Source organism: Kogia breviceps, chromosome 6 (assembly GCF_026419965.1).
Source record: "Kogia breviceps isolate mKogBre1 chromosome 6, mKogBre1 haplotype 1, whole genome shotgun sequence".
Lineage (NCBI taxonomy): Eukaryota > Metazoa > Chordata > Mammalia > Artiodactyla > Physeteridae > Kogia > Kogia breviceps.
The window spans coordinates 37,492,130-37,516,372 of record NC_081315.1 but is presented as its reverse complement, the minus strand read 5'-3'; the positions used below and the strand labels follow the sequence as shown (position 1 = coordinate 37,516,372).

Below are 24,243 nucleotides of genomic sequence, written 5' to 3'. Positions count from 1 at the left end.
TACTTTTACTGTGGGAGACAGTGGAAAAACTCTTTTTCCTATGGATTAGTTTCTAACATTATGTACTGAGATCAATAACATCTCAGTGCCTGCCAATAAAGCATGGAAGAAATCAAACTGTAAAAACAAAGTGCTATACTCGAGTATCATTTTGAGGCAACTACTAACAGATGTTTCCCTCTTGTCCATGGTGGGACAAAAGTTCCTATTTTGGATTTAACTTCATTTTCATCTGAATGAAGAGCAAAGTTCCTCCAAGTTTAAGTGCATTATCTGTTGCTGTTTGTTTGCGTGGGCCTGAAGAGGAAGGCCTGACTTAAGTCAGCTCTATTATTACTGTGTAAATGCCCTCACCACTCCCTCTCTCCAACCACTGACTGTGTCAAAAAAAGCTACTGCTGTCACAAAACAAGGAGTCCTCATTGTTGTGACATTTCATTTATCTGGGCAGCAACATGCTTGAAAGGAGACTGCCTCATCTGAGTAAAGTATGGAAGACAATCAAACCCAGTTAAGCAAACCAGTGTTGACATATTAAATCATGCTTGAACCAAGAAAGCAAAAACAGGAGACACACAAAACCTTCTAAGGAAAGTTTTAAATGAATAAATAATACAGGTCAGTGTAGTTCTAAAAAAAAGAAGCTTTTAGCGTTGGAAAATACTGGGACTAGGTGAATACGGGGATATCATTCACAGGAGCCAGTGATTATGTTGCTCTCTTATTGTGAGGTGCAAAACTAGAGTTAGGGAAGCATAGGAGAATACTGGGAAGCTTTAGGGAAATCACATCACCTTACTTTGCAATCCATAAAATGGAAAATAAAATTTTAATAGTCCCATTCTTTATTTAAGAAATGTCCTAATAGAATCCTTTCCAAGTGCTTTGAATTCATCAGAGGAAAAGCCCTTATGCATATGGAGTAGTGTATTATTAGTCTCCTGCACAATCACACAGCAGGAAATTTGGCGTGCTCATTCTCTAAGTTTGATCCCTGCTAACAATTCCATCAAAGAAATGGAGTTACCCATCAGTCAAATTATCATTTTCTCTAATTGTTACTTCCTCCAAACTGTGTCTCTTCTTTTTTAAAAAAAAAAACTATACCTTAACAGCACTCAAATGAGCAGGATATCTTCAAGCTCAGAAAAGATCAAAGCATATCAACAAATCACTTGCGTTCTTAAGGACGAACCGTACTGGTCAGCCATAAATGCAGACAAAGTGTTTAACAACAAAGAGAATCAAATACTAGAAGATAAGATGTGATCCACATCTATGACCAGAAATAATAAAGGATACAAAAGCCTTTTCATGTCATGATAACCAGTTATGAGATCATGAATAGCTTAGAATTCATAGTTTTATTTTTACAGCTAATTAATAATACACTTTCTAGAAAAAACTATGCGGAGCTAGTGGCTCCATGCCTTCCTGCTTTATACTAATTGGCATGTCCTTCTGGACTAATGTGCAAACTAAATTTAAAAGCAATAAATTATATTGTTTAGGTAAACAGCCTACTTAACCTTTTTTCCTGTGAGTAGTATAAACTGAATATATAAACAAATCAATTAAATAGATTGATACCCACAAATTAAACTAAGCTTCTTATTAGTTGCTTAGATAGTTAGCTTTCTGTGCAACCCTCCAAAGTGGTTAAGCAGATTTTTCAAGGCTTATCCATACAGGAGGTGTACTACATAAATCTAAACATGTCGAGCAGAAAACATTTGACATATTAATTATAATAGAAATATGGTCCTAAGAAGAATAAGTGCTTTTTATTCAGGATTATCATGGATGCTATATGTGATTACAAACTACAAATCAATTTGTGATTAAGTGTGTTTATATACTGTTCAAAGTACAACAGTAGAATGGAGAATCTGAAGTTAAACATATGATTCTAATGCCAAGTCTAAAACGTGGTGGCTGTATGATACTGGGCAGGTTAATCTTCTCCCTACTTCCAACCCTTGGACCCCAATTTATCAGTTTACTGATGATCATAAAATTTGCCACTAATATATTAAATCCTGATTAGCTAAAGTCAAGTCACAGGCTGTGCTAATATTTAAATATGTTATTCCCACACCCCCCCCGAATTAAAGTTATCTTTTTCCTGCAAAAAAGGATAATTTTGTTTTAGTTATTTTGTTGTAACAGAGAGCTTATGAAATACATCAAGATTTCCATCTGTATCATATCTCCATTTTTAGTACTATGAAAAATACGATTATTCTTATTTCAATAAAGAGCATTAACATAGCACCTCTAAACTCCTGTCTTTTGTTATCTTTTATTCAGGATGAAATTATTTATTATAATTACACCAAGTTGGCTAATAACATGAAATTAAATTTTGTGGTATCATTTATTATCCTTTATGCTAGAATTGTTTTAGACAAAACAGTATGACTACTAGTTTGTGTTTCCAAGTTTCATAAATGTTCCTTTTATACTCCTTTCTCAAAGTCAGGCTGTCCTTTTCCCTAAATTAATTTTTTAATATTATTTTTTTTGAAGAAGTTTGAGAGATGTTGATAAAAGAATATGGAAAGAATTTAAGGAAATGGAGGAATTTTTTCTCTATGGTCTGTAAATCATTTTAATTCTAATGCTACTTGCAGAAGAAGAAAAGTAGAAGATAACTTTTTCTCTATTCATGTCAATGTTAAAATGTCAATTCTCATTTTAAAAAGTTACTTTACTTGACAAATGTTTCAGTTTAATTTTTTCAGCTATTAACTCTTTAGTAAAATAAAACTGTTGACTAAAACATAAATGAAATGTACTTTTCAAAAAAATGAGCTACTTTTTATTTCTGACAAAATGAATACCAATGAATTTTGCAATTGGTGGGTGGAGAGTGTTTCAGACAGGGATGTATATATCCTTCGCTAATTTTAGCTTCCTGTAGCTCAGCAATAATTTTTCAAAATTAAGTTTTATATTTGGGCATTGTGTACTTAGGGAACTATAGACTTAAGTTTAGCATTTACTAGTTCACCCAAGTCTTCTGGTTCCAACAACATAAAGGTCTAAGAAAACCTGGAAACGCTCCAGGTACAAATACCTAGAAATTAAATTAAATAGAACAAAATTTGGGGCTGATAAAGTTAATTCATATATTGGGACCCACAAAATTGAGGTCACCCCAGTGGCCCAGCACATGTCACAAATATAAACCTAAATAAGCCTGCACTTAAGAGAAACCTAACATACACCAATCAGTATCCTCCAACTCAGCTTTAGTTAGCCCACCTTACCCTAGAAAGTAGGACCTGATAGCCTTATAAGTAAATCCGGACCTCTTAGCCAATCATTCCCTGGTTCCGCATTGCCTCTCCTAAAGCTCTAAAAACCTCACTCTTGCCCAAAATCCCCTAGGAAGAGTGTCCCACTGCTGGTGAGGCAGTGTACTCCCCCAGTCCATGGATTATTTTGAATAAAGGATATCAAACTTGTTACTAAATTGTTTTAGTTTTGTCATTTAACAGGGCTCCTTTTACAGTGTTTTGTTTTAATGCAGGGAAATTTTAAGATGGCAATACAGTTTATAAATCTAGGGATGGAAACCCACAAGGGGCAGAAAAAAAGAGGGAACCAAAGCATGGAGTGCTGCCTTTTAGAGCTGATACTATCCTGCTTCTCTGCAGGACAGGAGGGCTGAGAATGGGTGTGGCAAATGGGAAGACTTGAATTTTAATGTCCCAGGGTTCAGGAGAAAAAGCCATAGCCTTGTGTCAAGTGGGGAGCCCTTCAAAGAGTCTGAAACCTTGAAAAACTGGCTGCAACCTCAAGAAGGCACTGGTTAGTAGGAGAAGGAGGAAAGGCGAATTTGTAGATTTAGACAGAATAAGACAAAATATTAATATGCTTATCATTTCTGTGTTGTTTAAACAGTTTCTTTGTATTGGGTTATAGAGCAGAAGGTTGGCAGACTACAACCTATGGGCCAAATCCTGCCTGTCACCTGTTTATGTAAATAAAGTTTTATTGGAATACAAAAAAAAAAAAAAATAGAAGGCACTGGGTGAAACGCTGCCCACGTATACAAGGAGTGCCAAAGAGGCTTGTGGGAGGTGGGACTTCTTCATTGAGGGAAGAAATCAGTCTTCAAGAATCAAAGTTTGTGGCCTTCCCTGGATGAGGTTTTGGGGTATACATTTACACAAGACACTAAAAGCCACCAAACCTTAATCCTAACTATCATAAGACTCCTTAATGTGGACTACACGTTACAGTCACCTAGGGAGTTTTAAAAAAAATACTGACGCTCTGGCCAGCACCACGCAATGGAATCAGAATCTTTCATAGGTGTGTCCAGCAACAATATGGTTTTAAATTATTAAAATCATTGTGTTGCACTATAAAAATGTTGAGAAGAGAAGAATTAGTTAAAAACTGGTCCCAATAATACCTCAGCAGTAGGAGGAAAGCTTAAATCACGTGAAGAACTCCTACAAGCCAATAAAAAAAGACAAGCACTCCAAAAATGTAATTAATAAATTGCAGTGATTAGGACATGGATGCCATTTGTACTTTTTTCTCTACCTTGCTGTGGTTTGATTTTTTCCCCTAATTTGCCAATATTGTTTACTTATGATAATAGTAGAATGAATTGATAGTAAATATGAGATTCTAAAGTCAAGAAGCAATTAGCAGAAATAGAAAAGGAAAGAATTTCATTAGGTCTAATACAATCAAAAGTTATATAATTACCATCTATATCAAAACAAGAAACATCTGGAGGGAAAGATAAATATATAATTAATGCGTAATAGTCATGAAACAACATGGAGAGTGCAATATTTTTTTTTTTTTTTTTTTTTTTTTTTTTTTTTTTTTGCGTTATGCGGGCCTCTCACTGTTGTGGCCTCTCCCGTTGCGGAGCACAGGCTCCGGACGCGCAGGCCTAGCGGCCATGGCTCACGGGCTTAGTTGCTCCGCGGCATGTGGGATCTTCCCGGACCAGGGCACGAACCCGTGTCTCCTGCATCGGCAGGCGGACTCTCAACCACTGCGCCACCAGGGAAGCCCAAGAGTGCAATATTTTGATATTTACTCAAAGGGATTAAGATAAATACATTTCTTGCCCTTATGTAGTTACACGGCCCTAAAACTTATCTGTATTTCAGTTCCCTAATCTTTAAAATAAAGAAAAAAGGAGGATTCACTCCAAGAGTCCTTTATATTAGTGCTTCTCAAACTTAGATGCACATAAAAGAACACCAAGGGAGCTCGCTAAAATGTAGATTCAGATTCAGTTTTTCTATGATGAGGCTTAAGATTCTGCAGTTCAAAAGTTCTCAGGTCATGCTGAAGTGGCTAATCCATGCCCCGCTCCTGAAGTACGCATATTTTATATGCCTTTACAGGCTATCTCTGCAGGTGCATGTTGTATCATTTAACATTTCACATATGAGGAAAGTTGGGCTCAATCTGATTTTGTTTGTCCACAGTCACACAGCTACCAAACGGAAAAGTGAGATTTGAACTGAGACCTGCATCACCTTAAAACCCAAAGCTCTCTGTTTACTACATACAAAATCTCCTGGTGATTTCAGGTCGATTTTGAGGTTTTACGTCTACTTAATGATTTTATGCCAGTGTTGGCTACTCTGTTTCATATCATTTGCATTCTTTTTTTAACTTTTTGCTCTTAAGAATCTGAGAACAGACACTGAGATGTTTGCTGAATCACACTCAGTGGGTTTTCAAAATTAAACTTTCCTGTACACACAACTTTTCCCATGAGAGCTATACTGATTTATGTTATCAGACTTTGTGAAAATCCTTCTGCTGCTATATGAATAATAAAAAATAGCAAACAATAAAACAGAAGGAGTACGTTGTGGTTTCCCAGTACATTTAAGTATCATGGATTTTAAATCACTTCTCAATATATCAATTCAGATATATGATGATATAAAATAGCCTTTATCTTTACCATTAAGCTTTTCAGAGGATTATCTTTCTATATTAATTTATTTATATATTTCTGTATTAATTTATATATTTCTATATTAATTTGTTATAATAAAAGTAGCCTATCCAATGCATATCATTTTAATAAATTTTTTAATCAGGAGATGTTTTGTAAAATATGAGACACTTGAACATAAATATAATAATTAATTCTCCATCCATGTGATCATAATGGAGCTCAAGATCAGAAATGCTAAAATTCCTTTGCACGGCAACAATACAGAATGTGCCACCATCATAATAAGACATTCTAGAGACTGACCCAAAGTAAAATGTGCAAAGTAGCTATTACTATTACTGTAAATATGAGGCATAGTATTTATTTGTTGCATTTATTCTAAACATGACATAGGAAAGGGAGACTCAAGACTTTGCCTAATGTACCTTCTTTTATGAGTGAGAAAGTAGGAGTGCAAGCCAAATCTCTCTCTCTTTTTTTTTTTTTTTTACTGTGCACATATCCAGAAGATTCACTGGACCAATGAAACATTAAGTTCTTAAAAAAGAAAAGGCTTTCATTCTTTCAACTGGTATAATAATTTACAAGTTGCCATCTACCACACCAATACTACTCATAAATAAACTGAGTTGTTTCATATTTGATATGTATGTATTTGACCCTAGGTATTATTAGGAATTCTCTATCCTTAAGACAGTATAATATGTATATGAATAGCCTCTTTTAGCTGGTAATTTCAGGGAGTAGCAGCTCTTTTATTTCTCAGATTTTAATATGCAAATACATTTTAATATAATTTTAGATAAAAAAGAGATATATACAAAATTGATTAATATACTATGATAGATCTCTGCACGGAAAGCTTCCATCTGCTTGTTAAGCCGTTTCCCATAGTCTTCATGTGGCTTTTTTTTTCACATCTGTGTTAAACATCACCTTTTCAGAGAAACATTTTCTTACTACCCATTTTTTTGCATACTTATACTGCCAGTAACCACGCTCATAAACCATAACTGTAGATGTGAGTGCATATGTATGTTTGTGAGCTATCTGTCTGCATTACTAGGGTACAGGAATTGTATAGATAGACTACAGTGCCTAGTACAATAACTTAAAGGATGAGTGATCAATAATTTAAAGAATGAGTGATGATATCTAAGGAGAGAGCAGATCTCCTTTATAAAGTAGGTTCCAATATATTTACATAGTTTTGATCACCCAATAAATAAAAATGTAGGATTATCCTTTAATAAATGATTCTACTCAAGAATATACTCTCTAGGGCTTCCCTGGTGGCACAGTGGTTGAGAGTCCGCCTGCCGATGCAGGGGACGCGGGTTTGTGCCCCGGTCCGGGAGGATCCCGCGTGCCGCAGAGCGGCTGGGCCCGTGAGCCATGGCCGCTGAGCCTGCACGTCCGGAGCCTGTGCTCTGCAACGGGAGAGGACGCAGCAGTGAGAGGCCCGCGTACAGCAAAAAAAAAAAAAAAAAAAAAAAAAAAAATTCTCTAGTTTAAACAAATTAGAGAATTTTCTAAGCTGAAGCTATCCTGTATTTTCCAATGGACAGACACATATTCCGGTACATAATTTTATTTTTAATAAAATATCTAAGACATAGCTAATGTTTATTGAATAAGTACAGTTTTCTAGGCATTATTCTAAATAATTTTCATATAATATCTCCTAGAATTGCTATGAGGTAGTTAGAGACGAGGAAAACAAGGAATAAAGAGATTCAACAACTTGGCCAGGGATACAGAGCTGATAAATGGCAGAGGTAGGATTTGAATCCAGGCATTCTGGCTCAGAATCTGCATGCTTAAAACACTAGAGTACGTTGCGTCTCATCAGCAGCATATTTTCTGATATCCTATATCACTTTATCCAAGTTAAATTAGTCACATTTCAAAATGAATACGCATTTTAAGAAATGTACACTTCTTTCATTCTGCAGAAAAATGTTCACTTTTGCAAAGGTAACCAGTCTATAGACATATTTAGCTTTAGCAGCACATCTGCTCACGTAGGCAGATGGAGTGTATTTCAATCAGTGGTTCTCAACTAGGAGAGATTTTTGCTGCCAGGGGACATTGGCAATATATGGAGGCATTTTTGACTATGAAAATCAGGAGTGGAGTATTAGAGGCCAAGGAAGATGCTAAACATCCTACAGTGAACAGGACCACCCCTCCCCCGCCAAACAACTAGTTATCTGGCCCAAAATATCAATAGCATCAGTGTTGAAAAACCCTGATTTAGAAAAGAAAAGAAAAGAAAAGAAAAGCAAAAACAAAAAAAAATGCAGAGTATGCTCTAACATTTTATTTTATTTATTTATTTATTTTTTTTGCGGTATGCGGGCCTCTCACTGTTGTGGCCTCTCCCGTTGCGGAGCACAGGCTCCGGACGCACAGGCTCAGTGGCCATGGCTCACGGGCTTAGTTGGTCCGCGGCATGTGGGATCTTCCCGGACCAGGGCACGAACCCGTGTCTCCTGCATCGGCAGGCGGATTCTCAACCACTGCGCCACCAGGGAAGCCCTGCTCTAACATTTTAATAGAACTAATCTAAAATTATTCAAGGGAGGAGTTAAAAAGAAAAAATATCTATTTTATTACTCTCATGTGTAATACCTGCAAATAGATGAAATGACTTAACTACTTGATTGTCTTAGTGGTGGTTCACAGCAGCAGGTCACACACACACATATACTCACACACCATTGACACTCTACTTTCATAATTGCCATCTTTTGTTAAAAATTTTAAATTAAAATTAGTTTCCTTCTGTTGCATAAAATAGCATACCAAATAGGACTAAAAATTCAACCCCTTTGAAGTTTTTTGGTAATGTGCCTAATTAAAAATAACTAGGCTCTCCAATGCATAATTATATGAACACCTAATACCCTAAATTTCCAGCCAAATTTGTTTCAAACATAAATATGCACCAGAAGTTTGAATGATCGACATACTACTCCCTGCAGTATCTGTACTGTTTCTGAATCAAGGCTCTTTCTTGAGCTCAGTATTTTCACTACATTTCCTTGCTGTGCCATCGTCTCCCAGTTGGACAATTAATGTGCTTTTTCTCCACAGCCCTTGGCATGTGACACCCCCTTACCCTGTATTTGAGCATGCACCATATACCTTCTTCACTCTGACTGGTTTCGACAGTGACCCACAATCTAAATCTCTTTCCTCCATTTGATATAAGTGAAACTATAATTATCTAGGGGTAATTTCAAATTACTATTTCATTCCTCTAGCAACTGATGAAGATTAGTGGTCTTGCCTTGCATCTAAGTCAGCAACATAATCACAAGAGAACTCAGCAGGCAACATTTGATTCATGTGAACTCAATTACTTCTGTCAAACATATTCACTTCAATAAAAAGCAGAAACTTCCAAAGTGGGTTTCTGCTAACAATTTTGGGCTCAAAAACTTTTCATTTGACTCTTAAGGAAAAAAAATAGTGTGAATTTCATCAGAAATAATAATAAATAACAAATATGGAAACATACTTGAATAAATGGATTTAATACATTATTAGTTCCTGAAAATAAAGAACATTTCAAGGAAATAAATTTGTATACTTAAGGCAGCTTATTATAGAAAATTCAGGCATATAAGTAAGCTTAGGAAAATGAATTCACTCTATATTTTAAGGTAATACAATAGAAACCAGAGTACTTGCTTACCTTGTTAAAATCAGATTATTATGGAAAAGGTAGTCAAGTTCTCCTAAAGGAAGTTAAATATGAACTGCTAAATGGACAGGGACTTCTGAATCACTTCTTGGTTGTCTTCTGGATTGAAGCCACCATATGTTAATAAGCTGCCTAGCATTCTGATTCCTTAAGGTTTATTTGTTAAAAGCCTCTCGGTCAAGTCTATTATGCCCTGCACGCATATCAGGTCACATGAACATGATCCAACAGCAACTAACTTGTCACTTCCTAGTACAGATTCAGTAAATCTTAACATATGACAATCATTACAACAGGTTTACTCAAACTTCACCTTCTTATTACAGCCTTAATTAAATCCCAACATATTTTGATTATAAAAGAAACTGAGTTATTAAATGTAAATATGTAATAAGGCTATATTATAAACACTTATCAGCATGTGATGTTTTGAGGTCTACAAAAAATCACTAAGATGACCTCTATAATAGTTAATATATCATATGCCAACCATATATGATTTAATACCTGAAACTTGAAAATTTGGCCTGAGAATCTTAGGACTAAGTAAAGATTAATTTAAAAGACATATTTGTCAATTTTTTTGACCAAGGATGTTTTCTAAAGATAAGTACAAAGGTAAGACAAGCACAATTATTTATTTAAAGTAAATCATTTGAAAACATAGTATTCTTTTATGACTTTGCTCATCCTATTTCCTCTTTTGAATTCATTTTCCTTACCTCTTGCCTTTTGATTTCTTTCTCACTTCTTAAGACTACATACACCACTGCTGTAATCAAGAAGTATGTAGTCTAATGTGGGTGGGGAGTGAATCATTAGTCAAATAATAAGTTAACAAATATGTGCAAATTCATAACTCTAAATGGTTTTATGAAGGAAAATATGTGAGTAAATAACAGAGGGGGATGACCTAGTCTTCAAGGATCAGGGCCAGCTTCCTTGAACAAGGAGTGTTGGAGCACAGATCTGAAGGATTAGTATGAGTTAATCAGTCATAAGGGAGGTACAAGAATGTTTCAGGGGAAGGGAAAAGAATCATAGAAGAACAAGTAATGAAAGTGAGCCTTTGAGAAACTAAAAGCGAGCCAGTGTGGCCAGTGCGTAGTTTAAGATGTGTCTAGAGAGCTAAAAGGAGCAAAGACATGCAGGATCTTAGGCTACTTTAAAAACTTTATTTTAAAGGAAACCATTGCAGAGTCTAAAGTAAGTGTGTCGGGACTAGGCAGGGACTGAGGAGGATGGGTGTGTGCAACTACCAGATTTGCATGTATGTAGATATGTAGAGATGATATACTCACATGGCTCAAAACCCAAAACTACATAAAAAGTCATTCATTATATTTTAAAATAAAGTTCCAACAAGATATGCTTATAGATTGGAGGAAAAAGAAAACAGAGAGAAGTGGGTGATTTTATGAGATAATTGCGTGGTAGTTTCTATAAATACTTTGGGATGGATTGAAAGTGGGAGGTGGGTAAGAAGGAGATGTCAAGAATGATTCCTAGATTTCTGGCCTATCAAGGATAGCTCCAAAACATCAACATCCCTACTTAAAGGTTTGGGGACAATACATTAAAACCATAGAATGAGTTAGAGTTATGGAGGAATTGTATATGATACACACACTTAAACACATACATACATTTACATTTGCATGTACATATAATATATAGGTTTAAATGCATATATTTATTTATGTGGGATTATCTGTGATGCCTTAATTCTCCAAAACAAACCTTCAACATTTATTTATTCATTCAATAAGATATGCTATTTATAGAATAAACATTTGAAATTCCTCCTAGAGTAGCCACGTATCATTCGTACATGGGAAAACACCAAGAGGCACTATTCATATAGACTGCACTGTGTAGAACAACTTCTGGTGTGGTGTCTACAGCCTTCATGACCCACAGCCTTTGTTCCTCCTACCAGAGTAGGGTAATAAACACATTAAGACAGAATCCAGTTTATTGACGTTTCCTGCAAGGTAGGCTCTCCAGTTCGTCCCTCTTTCTCACAGGTCTCTACTCCTCAATTAGTAAGAGTACGAGAATAGAAAGTTGCAGTAAATGCATGCACTAAAAAACATCCTGTAGGAACACTACTTCCCCAAAGTGTTTTCATGATAAGCACCTGCAGAATATTTTAAGCCCAGCAACAATAAAAAATTATCCTCTAAATGCAGAGGTCCTTTATACTCTGTGTCAATATGGATGAAGACAAAAGTCACTGTGTTTGAACTAAAGCTACCACATTATCATTCGCTAAAAGGATATAAACAAATAACCAAATCAAGCATGCTGCTTTATAATAATAGTAAACAAATTCTTAGAAATAATAAGATTCATATTGTAAATATTTTAGGGAAAAGAATACAGTGTATTCAATGGATTATATTTAACTCCCACTTCTGATTCTACAATTACATATATCCTCACCTTATACCAAGAAGGCTGCTCAAAAAGAGAAGTTAAGGTAATGTTAGTTAGAACTTTCCTTTAAATCCAAACCTAAATAAAATCTGATTCATTTCCTTGACAAACTTAAAAGCATATCTGAAACATAATTTTGATTTAATAAAACTTTACATATACATGTAAAGGGATAGAGAGTTATAGATTACATGGAGAAATAATCATGCACTTGATTGTAGATGGTATACAAATATGAGGTGATGCTGAAAAAGGAAGTTTAAATATGGTGCAATGTGTTTCTAGAGAGAAATAATTAAGCAAAGTCAGTATGATTTACAGGAAATTTCCTAGTTTTGTTTCCCTGGATCTACGGTCAATCTACAGTCAGGCCTGAACAAACTTGAGCAAGTGTGATCCACATTATACACTGGATTTAGAAAAAAAAAAATGCACCTGAAGCTACCAGTGGGATTAGGGGACTTCTTAGCATTTGGTTTTCTCCTCAGTTAATACACATTAACTCTCATTACCTATTTGGCATGTACACATCATGGTGAAAACAAGTTCAGGATCATAAGGACGGATATTTCCTCTTTTAAGGAAAACATGTTTTCTTTTTCATAAGCTGTTCTTCACTTTGCATAAAGTACTATCCTGTTCCAAAAAGCTATTGATAAAGATCCAAGTTTAAAAGGGCAACTCACCACACTGTGGGCAAAATGAGAGTATTTTCAGATGAAGAAGGAGGCATGCATGATCAAGTTTCAATTTAAAAGAAAAATTAAAACAAAAAAATTTCCAAGTGTAAATTGCTTTGAAATTACTTTTCTGTATTGGCTCTATCTCCAAACAGTTATTTTCTTGGGTTCTACTTATTATGCATTTTAAATTGACCTGGAAATTCTTAAAAGCAAACATGTAATAGCCATTATATGTAAAGAACACAGTAAACTAAGTCCTGTCACCTTACACATATTTTCCAATGAAGTTCATGTGGCTGAACTTATATCCGAAGAAATTTTAAAAGGCAGTTAAAAGCATGCCAAAACAAGTCTCATCGAAGGTTTACATTTGAATTTCATATAATGAGTAAAGAGCACTATTTTCTCCTCCTGGAGATAAAGTAGCAATAAAGTAGCAGACACTAATCATACAAAGAAAGTTATATACAAAAAAATAATCCCTTGATCTGAGCTGTCCAAAAATAAAACTTCTGAAAGCAAAATAAATATGAAATATTACACTGCAAGTAAGACACTCTCTGAGAATTATGTATATCCAATAAAATATTACATTAACTCTTTCATCATTGCCAGAAGTTTTAAAATTCTGAGAAGAAATCAAACTTGAAGAGAAATAATCTCCGTAAATTAGCAAAGTAAAAGGTCGTTTGCTCATAATCACTGGAAGAAATACATATACATGACCCAACTGAAGCAGATAACCCCTGCAGATCTACAGGTAAGCTCTTACCTTGACAGGTGCCGTTTTCCTCTTCATATCCTGCCTTGCACATGCACTTCCCGATGGGCACCAGCCACTCCCCTTCAGCGCTGCAGTGCATTTTGGGTGGTTCATCTGTCACAGAATGGTTGACACAGGAGCCCGACACTTCAAGCAACTGTGAAGAATCAGCTCCAGTGATTGTGTCAGGGAAGACAGCCAAGTGTCGTACCACAGAAGGGCATTTTTTATAGTATACACGAACGGAAACGAGAGCAATGCAAGCACCCACATCTTGAAAAGCGAGATAAAATCCCTTTTTGCTTAGAGGTCCTACATCTCTGACCTCTGTATTCAGTTTCATGACACGGTCCCCAAGATCAAGTTCCGTAAAGCTTTCATCAGCAGCAATGGTATCAATTTTGATGTACTGGTTTTCCTTGATGTTTCTCCCATTCTCATCTGACTCAAAGTAATACATGTTAAAAGTTTCCTTACAGGTCCCCAGCCCTCCAGGAAGACTGTTGCAGTCCCGCAGAGTAAACTTGAGTTCTATGAAGATTCTGGAAGCACCTTCGTTGGAGATCCAACTGGTCAAAAGCCAGTTGTTTTGATTCTGTTCCATAACTTTGCATACTTGGTATGTGTGGATAGGGGCATAATTTTCATCAACTTCACCAATCTCTTCCCACTGTGTAATATAATAAAAGGACAAAAAAAAAGTAAAAGACAATTAGAAAATAACCAGCAAAAATAGTCAAAGAAAACTAGTTCAGGTGTAAAATTTCTGCATCCTCAATGTACAGTATTGAGAGAAGGAACTACACTGTGAAAATTTTATTTCCCTTTTTATTTTATTTTTTTTGCGGTACGCGGGCCTCTCACTGTTGTGGCCTCTCCGATTGCAGAGCACAGGCTCCAGACGCGCAGGCCCAGCGGCCACGGCTCACAGGCCCAGCCGCTCCGCGGCACGTGGGATCTTCCCGGACCGGGGCACAAACCCGCGTCCCCTGCAGCGGCAGGCGGACTCTCAACCACTGCGCCACCAGGGAAGCCCTATTTCCCTTTTTAAATTAAGTAAATAAAGTATTAGTCATTGTCTTCAATGTAACTCAAGCATGAAGACTATTCCCCAGAAAAAATCATGTATTTCAGAGTAATAGTAAAAGAAAATGCAGTATGGATGTGACTAACAAGAAGCAGTGAAAGGCAAGTATATATATTTGGAAGAAAGTTTGAAAGAAAAAGGGTAGATAAAGTTTGAAAGAAAAAAGGAAGTACAATTTTATTTTAAATGACAATGAGAAACAAAGCAGTAAATGTGGAAAAGAAGGGATAAAAATGTAACGTGAATCCACATTTATTTAACCCTGGCATGTTACAAATAACATAACAATGTTATAAAACTTGAAAGAAAATTCATTAGTTTAAAATTAATAATAAATGTTTATTTCGTTGAACCAATCTGGTTAGGAATCTTTTATAATTGGATAACTAAGTGTTTATTCATACATTTATTCACAAATATAAACCTAGAGACAGACAGAAAATAGAGATAAAAATTGTAGAGTAGTAATATTGAGAGCCTTGTCATTTCAAATACTGAGATTTTTTTGTTATACATATCCTGGGAACGCATTATTCTTTCTTACCAATGCATTATTTTATGCACAATGACCTTAGAAGTTCTGAATATACACAGGATGTAGAAAAATTAAGTATGATTTATATAGCTTCCAAAATACTATTCAGCCAAAGAGATCTAAACCTATCTCTTTCCTAGTAAAATACTATGGTTTTGAGAATGTCAATGCAACATAACCACTTTCTAAACAGTGTAAGACCAGATTTTTCTTCTTCATAAAGGTAATTATAACAAGAAAATTTAAAAACCTGTTTACAATCTGTGTGAATAAAACTACATATAATTTTGTTTTAAATCTTTAAAAATTGTCCTGAAACACACAGAGCAATGAAACCATACATACTGACTTGCAATAAATCCAGAATGTGATTTCAGACATTAAGTGTTAACTTCACAGAACCTCATTTCGTTAGACATGAAATTAAATGGAGCATTAGTTTTTGATTCTGTTGAAATGACAAAGATATGAAAGTGTGGCATCACAAGGGATGCACATAAATCATATACCTCAGATGGCCTCTCTCAGAGTTCTAGCTGCCATCAGACAGTCAGAAGTAAAAGGTGTTAATGACGGAAAACTGCTGAGCTCCTTAAAATCACAGAGACATCAAGGTTGTATGTTACCTAACAACTTTCACATTAGGGTGTTACATGAAACCTTAGTTCATTCACTTAATCTCACTTTTATCCTCTCTCAAAATTTATCTAAATTGTACTTAGCCTCTGATTTTCTAAACCAGCTTTCTCTCTCATTAAACCACTTACAGTTTCTTCCTGAAGCCATCCAGGTATCAATATGTTTATTATAAATGCTTAATGAATGTCATGATTAATATTTCATGGAAACAAGCACCTCAGCTAACCAAATGAAAACAACAAAAATGATCAACTTACTGTAAGAAGATTAATTAAATGTATTTTCTTTGCATTAGTAAATTGGAAAAGAGCATCAAAAAACTTCTCTGAAAAAGGAAAACCAAAATGCTACATTATCTCTGTTTCAGATTCTCTTATTTTTTAATAGTCCTCCAATGTAAAATACAAACATATTTCAAATCCTTGGCCTTAAATCATTTATAGAAGACTCATTTCTGCATCACATATTCCAATAGGATCCTGCTAGCAAGTCAAAGGAATTGGAAAAGTAAAAGGAATTGGAATAGCAGCATCTTCCAAGATTATAAGGCAAGCAATTCACAGTCTTTGTACAAAGTCCAAGGTACCACAAATATTATTAAAAATGCAAGCCAAGCAGCACTTGACAAGACAGCTTAATAGTTACTGCTTCGGGTGATAATTTCAAAGTATGTGCATAGGCATATTACTTCTCTGAATATTCTCAATTAAGAAGAAGAAAAACTGTAATTTTCTTTGATGTTAGGATTTATTATGGTGGGATTTTATTTATTTTTCTTTTCAAGTGTCCAAACTATAAATGAAGGCTCACATTTTCTATTTCTAATGCATGAATAGGAGGACTTTAGTTTAAATAATTATAGCTATAAGCCATTCAGAGAATCAGAAAGGTAATATATACACATTTCCAATAAATATCTGCTCCTATTTAGACAAATACAATAAGAAACAAGCAAAAATATTTCATTTATTTTGGATTGACCAGCTGAAATAAAACGTTGAATTCTTCAAAGTTTTCTTCCCTTTTAATACAAAGGAGACATTCTGCTGTCCTCAGCAAATATCTTATTTATGAAGAAGAAACAAGGAGATGAACAGAAAGTAATACTCAACAAGAACTTAAGATCACAGCACGTATATTCCTAGATGCTTTCGCAAATGTCATGTCAAGGAGATTACCATAATTTAATGAAGGGCACAGAGAGAAAACACAATATTTTCAGTTTAATTTTGTTGGAATTCCTATGATCCCATGGTTTAATAAAATATTTGCTGACTACTACAAGCGAGGTGCCTGGGCATTTTGGAGGCATGGTTACTGAACATAATATGGTTGGTGTAGCTCTGTTCTTCAGGTCTGGCTACTCCTCAAGACCCTTCCTCTGAGCCCAGGCTTTTTCTTTGTGTTTTCTTCCTCCTCATTCCTATTACTTTGTCTTAATATTAAAGAACTGGTTACACACTCAGCTTGGGCTGGCTTGATTTCTCTCTCAAATGCTTGGGCTTGCTCCTTTTCCCACTGGCCACTAAGAACTCCAAGTCAGTTGCATTCTAATCCCATGCCTGGCCAGGCATCACAAGTCAGCCGCATTCATCAGAGAAGTGCAAAAGAAAAAAGACTTATTTTCATATCCATATGTGTATCATGGTGTTACCCACTTATCCTACCCAAAGCCATTAAGGACTATTTTCTCCCTGCCTGCCTCTCATTGCCCTATTAGGTTTCTTGCCCCAAGCTTCTATTGCCTCTTATCTTGTTAGCATTGATTTCATTTCCAATCCCCTAGCCTATACACCACTTCTTTTGCTTTCACAACTTAAAACACCGATTCAGGACACACAGCTTAAAGTAAAATCTCCCCTTACATTGTGTCCCCAAATACACATAAAGAATCATCAAGCGAACGGAGTCGATTTTGACCTTTCAAGTTATGGGGGTGCCTATTATCTAGTTCTGTTTTCATTATTATTTATCTATACAGAGATTAATTTGTTAAGGCTAAAGTACAGTGGTCAGAAACTTTGTAGTAGAGGCCTGCATATAAATACTTGACTGGTCTTGTACAGAGGAAAGATTATCAGCCTGAAGCTCTAGAATTAGTCCCAGCTCTTACAGTATCTAGATGTATAAACCAAGACTTAACCACTGGCATACTGATTACCATAATCTCGAGTGAGAACTGAAACTATCTCAGTCATCTAATATCCAGTATAAAACATGAGAAGTGGCCTTAAAAGACCTGGTCCTATTGTTCATTTTACAAATGAGAAAACCGAAGACCAGATTTTCCCAAGCTCACAAAATACCACCCTGATACCATACTATCTGAGCATCCCCTCTGCCTGTCTGTACCTCTGCCTTCTTATTAGCATGTCTCTGTCCTTGAAGTCTGGGTTTGCGTGTGGGATTCCTTGATTCACTGCATTGATTGCTACTCCACTCTGTTGATACTAAATTCACATTTTTTTTTTCCAGACATGATGTAACCATGAATAATAATTGTTTCTTTCTTTTTCTTTCTTTCTTTCTCTTTATTTCTTTCTTTCTTTGTCTCTCTTTCCTATCTTTCTTTCTCTTTCTTTCTTTCTTTCTTTCTTTCTTTCTTTCTTTCTTTCTTTCTTTCTTTCTTTCTTTCTTTCTTTCTTTCTTCTCTTTCTCTCTCTCTCCCTATATATAACTTAATACTCTAAACATGGATATGAAGGTAAAGACAATTTTCTTTTTCTCTACTATACCTCAGAGTCTAACACCACAGGACACAGAGTAGGGCATTCAGTAAATATTTTATAATGAATGAATTAATACCAAACACATACATAACCCTCCTAAGTCCAGAGATATATGTTAATATGAAATGTGAAATAATTCAAACATGGTAAATAAATGACTATATGATTTGCCTTTTGTTTTTGTTTGAAGAAAAATAAATTTTGTTCTCTGTAAATTGTCTGAACTTTATATATTCTAATAAAGAAAAGTTTAAAAGTTCATATTTTTGAAAATTAGTCTTCAGTAAAAACCTCTAGAAAAGTTATTTTAGGACATTTGCTTATTCCAATCATACAATTATTTTTAGTTTAGTTTTCCATATTAATCTATAGAACTCTTTTTCTTTAGCATTATGTTTTCCCAGTTATAACTTACAGCTTAGTTTAGATATGTTAGATATTTTTAGATATTTTTTAGCATGAAATGTTTTAACATATCAGTTTTTATTTTTCACTCACTAGCCTTCTTCAACATTCAATACAAATTAAAAGCCCAGGATGTAGCATATCAGTTAGTAGCACTATACATTCTTCCCTATTTCAGTCAAACAACATTAGGACCATCTTAATGATTTTCTTCGGCAAAGCGATGTTAAAATATAGCTAGGGATCAACTGCTCCCAGCTTTATTCTGAAGTGTCCAAAGCATAACTTTGTAACAACCTTGTTTACCACATAAATGCTTCTTTGCATATAGGGATAACTGTCCATTATCCTTTAATATCACAATATGTTGTATAATGCATTTTGAAATGCTCCAAAAGAAACTAATTCTAGGCTTCTCATTTTATTCGAAATATTGTTAGATATCATTTATTTTTTATTTTCTTTGTGTGTGTGTAGTGTGTTTGCTAACTTCACTGAAGATATCCTGACCTCAAATTACTAATTAACTGTTGTTCTTAAAACAGTAGTACATCTCCATGATCTTAGAAATTGCCTGGGAAAGAGTTTGACTATGTGCTCAAATTCGGAAGTCGGGCATTTTACCCATTTTAACCAGTGAGCAAAACGTTCCAATTGCTACCGCATCATATGTTTACCTAAAGTCTAGAATATCTGGAAGCTTCCTGCTCTTGCAAAAATCAAATGAAATACAATATAAAAAATCAGAAACTTCAAACACACCAAAGATCTTTTGTTTTTCTTTCTATTAATGTCCAGTTTTTTATAGTAATTTATATTTTTAATATCAGATTTTTAGTTTCATTATTTCATTTGTTTCAATTTTGCTATACTGATTAAAATTAGGTAAAATATACTCAAATAAGAACCTAAATGAATTGCTTATTTTCTCATTTTTCCCAGGTGCATGATAAACTATTATGAATATTCTTCCCCATAACACTTTATAAGACTTGCTATGTTTACATAAAATCATTATGTTTTTCCTCCCTGTTGGATGTACAATTGAGCTCTTTTGTCTGTGTGTGCATGCAGAAGTTTGCTGTTACCTAATACATTCAATCCAGGACAATTCCTCTGAGAGAAAATGAACCAGAAAAGTCCTCAAAGAATAAGTGACTTAAGAACATGATTAATGGCAGAAAAAGTGAGGAATCCTATTATTGTTGGGGCGGACTTTTTTGTTTGTTCTTACTACCTTTGATGTGTTACTGTCCACTAGAGGCCATTCCTCATTAGAAAGAAATACTGTATTATTAAGACCAGTGCATGTTGAACACAAATATGAGCCCCTAGTCCACCTGCTTGTCCAGTGGCTGCTCAAATGCTTAAACAGTGAGAGTCAAGTAGAAGACCAAACTTTACCTTGGGTCATAATGCTTTGAAAGAAATTTTATTGTAATTCCAAGGTAATCATGGAATGTGTGAAAACCTCAAGACTATAATACAATACAAGAAGAATAGGTCCGAGCTACAGCTAGTCAACCTACATTTGAGAAGACTAATTTTCTCATTACACACTATATGCATGACATAATCATACAGAACACAGCCACATCATTTTGCAGAGGAGTAAACTGAGATCCAGAGAGATTGATACACTAATTAGTGCCAAATTAATGTCTAAGATCAGAAGTCCCTGATATTAATTAACATTTGTTCCTTTTGAAGGGTTAAAATTTTAATGCATAAAATATACTGGCACATGAGGTCATTCTAACCAACAAAAGAGAAAATGTTTCATTACCTAATGAACTAGGTATTTATGTTTCAAAAGATAAAATTGTGGGCCTTTCTTGTAGAATTCTAGCACCCATCCTTCGTTGGTCAGTTTACTGACTTTTTGATCAACACCATGCAAGTCCATTGAGCAAGAGAAGTAGCTCAGTTTTTATGCACAACCACAGGCAAAATGGTTTAAAAAGAAAGAAATATGTAGTAGTAATTTGTTTCAGAAATTCAATCTCTTTAATAGCTATGTTTTTTTTTAGTAAAATAAATATGACAAAATGTATCAACTTTCAGCAAAAATCATTTGAATTAATAATCTTGTTACATTTCCTCAATAGTTTGTTAGTGGAAAAAAGGATTGCATCAAATAGGCGTTTGAGCTGTTTAAAGCATCTTTAAAATTCATGACTAGGATGCAGCAATATTGCTAGAAATGAGTCAATTAATTTTCTATGTATGAAATAAAGCTGAAGTCAATTACTTTATTGCCCATAGAATAGTACAAGTATTTATGGGCTCAAATTCAATTTGTGAAATGAAATCACTTGAGAAATAAAGAGATGAAAACTTTCAAGTTTATATGAATACTTTCACGGGGAAATTTGTAGACAATTGAGCATCTGCTTACAACACTAAATATGAATGGTAAAGAGGAGATTTCTTTCACCTGGAAAAACAATTCATATTTTTTTCTTTAATGCTGCAGTCAGTAATTTTTTTTTCAAAAAGGAAAGAAAGAAAAAATATGGATTCTTTCTTTATTTATTCTTTAAAAAATATCCAAGCGCATAAGAAATGACTTAGAGACTGGAAAAATCAAAAGTACATTAGTAAAATACTGACAGAGAAGTTTATGATTTAAACAAAAAGGTATTTCTTAGAAAAATATTGTAATGCACATAATTTAAAAACAAAAAAGAAAATTTACATATAATGACTGCTTATATATTTGTTGTTCCACTTTTAAGAAGGTATATATTAAACAGTTTCACATTGCATAAAATGTTAAAATATATCATGAATACGTCAAGCTTTTATTTGGCTTTTTCTTGAAAAGTTTACTTAGGAAAACAAATTCAAACATCAACTTAATAATAATTTTAAAAGGCAGAACGAGCTAAGTGAATAGGTATTTCTGAAATTAACAAATTAATAAACTGAATTAAAATCTTAAATGATCTTATCAGTGTTTAATCAAAAAGCAGTCCCATTAAATATGACATGTTATCTAGTTTGTCAGTAATTTTGTGCCATGAACTAAAATTTTAAAAGCAGCAGCTAAAAATAGATTTATAAACCACTGACCTAGTTTAGTTCCATTTTATACAATATATTGAGACACCTCCATTTTTATGCAATAGTAGCTTGCCACCGTATATTTTCTATCCTGTTATACCAAGAGGTAGGCAGTCCAACATTTGATAACTTGTAAAACTGTGGTAATACAGATAATCTTTTGTGTACGATTACAAAAGTTCATAGTCTGTGAGTTTATATCTTTCTAAAGAGATGACTGTGATCTCAATTACATACTTGCATAAGTAAAAGTACAGATTTACCACAGAGATTTTAAGATCTAACGAGTCATATGTTTCTATGTTTCAGGGTTTCACAGTGCACACACACACACACACACACACACTCACAATGAAGAAGTCTTTCATGACAGTATTACAAGATACTAGAAATGGTCCTCCGAGTGTTATTTAAATATACATATTCTCAATAACACTTTAAAATTTTAGAGTGACATTACTACTGTCTTTAATATAAATACTATCCTATTATAAATAGCTAAGAATTATGTGGAGAAGCCTTCCTCTCAAAGCAATATGAAAGCTTCAGTAAATAAGGAAAATAACTATTTCACTTGGGATTCAATTTAATGAAAATAAAGTAGATTAATCTCTGGTGCTAACCTCTGGTGCACTTAACATTTCAGGCAAAATAGATACAATTATACACTTGCCATTCTGGCAAAAAAAAAAAAAAAAAAAAGGATTTCAGTAAACTGTTTGCAACTCTGGATTATTTATCCAGCCTATAAAATATACCAGAAAACATAATGTTGTCTGTGGTCTCTGGTCTTTATGCTGCCCTCATTTTTCAATAGAAGATATTACATTTCTGGTGTAGGCCTTCACAACAGCACCCGTAATCAATTCCATATATCATGTTAATCATGTTCTTGTAATCAGTGGCTATTCAACACAAATTTCCATCTCAGTTTTTGTTGGAAAACAGCCACATTAGGGCTTTGAGTTTATTCAAGTTTAGTGATTATATTGCCATCATAGACTAAAGTTCACAGCATCCACTTGCCATAGCCGTATTACCAACACTGTAGAAATGGAGGGTGTCTACAGTTACTGTGTTTTCCAGTCAGAAGCTGTAACTTCCATACAGAACAACTTTATTTTTCAGAACCCCAGGGCTTCTCTCTTTGAGGTGGAAGTAAAAGAAGGAACAGCCAGGGATCCATTGCAGTTTCTTCTTTCTGAATTTGTTGAGTCTTTTCTGACCAAAAAACTGCTCTCAACAAAAATAGCTCCTGAAGTAAAAGTACACATTTGTACCAAAAACTTAATATGAACGTTTTCAATGTTTAGTGATAGTTCTAAGATGGCAATTCCAAATTTTTAGCATTCATTTTTACATGTTTTTGATCATTAGTTTAATGCAAATTTAATTTTGACCTACATTAAACTGTAGAGTTTTATAACAGGGCATGCTAGTTGAAGACAGTGGTTGACTAATACTTATAGAAATTTTCTATCAACTCAATCTAAATATTTTGTTGCATTTTTATTGAGGATTTTTAAAATTTGAGGATTACTGTGAAAAGGCATTTTTCTGAGAATGCTAAGAATTCTAGGCAAATATAAAACCTTTACAGCATTAGTGAAATTACAGCAGTAGGGAAGAGAAACCTTACATTTGTTCTTCCTATTTGAATCTTCTGCCTATATTTTTTCTGTATCTTCCTAGATTGTCCCTTAATCTTCCTGAGGCCTTTTGTTCCTTAGGTTAGTGACCACAAATGGGAATAGTGAAATTAATTTTGCATTGGGATTTTAATCTTAAAACTGAAACAAGTTTTTAATTGCCTTTTTCTCTGCTTATCAACACAATCCCTTTCACCAATATATTCTAGTAATAGGAAGCATAAATGGAGCAAATGTAGATAACCGGTAAGTCTAGTTATCATACAGAAACATAGAGTTTTTTAGCCTAAATAATCTTACATAATATTTGATATTTCTGTATCTACTTGTAGAGAAGCAAACAGGACTCTGTATATGATATCGGATATATCAATAATTACAGGAAATAATTGTCACTGACTTCCATTTATTGTTCTGTTTGCTATACAACTAATAGTTAATAACTAACAGATATTCTAGAAAGCTAAATAAAATGTTCAAAATTATACCTTGTCTTAGTATAAGGCCCAGATGAGGCCCAGGTTTCAGGTTTAGAAATATACAGAAAAAATTTTGAGTTGGATTAAAAATAATTGTTTCCTTT

General features: G+C 34.3%; 1 protein-coding gene across 12 annotated transcripts in view; it reads right to left on the bottom strand.

Moving 5' to 3' along the window:
* Positions 1-24,243, bottom strand: part of EPHA5 (EPH receptor A5) — a 317,046-nt gene that overhangs the window by 240,026 nt on the left and 52,777 nt on the right. For all 12 annotated transcript variants that reach the window (XR_010841009.1, XR_010841010.1, XM_059066492.2 and 9 more), the window contains exon 3: positions 13,560-14,220. Coding sequence is in view for 10 of the 12 variants with exons in the window: in XM_059066492.2 (XP_058922475.1) it covers positions 13,560-14,220 (661 nt within the window). In the remaining 2 variants the exon portion in view is untranslated. The remainder of the gene's footprint in view (positions 1-13,559; positions 14,221-24,243) is intronic.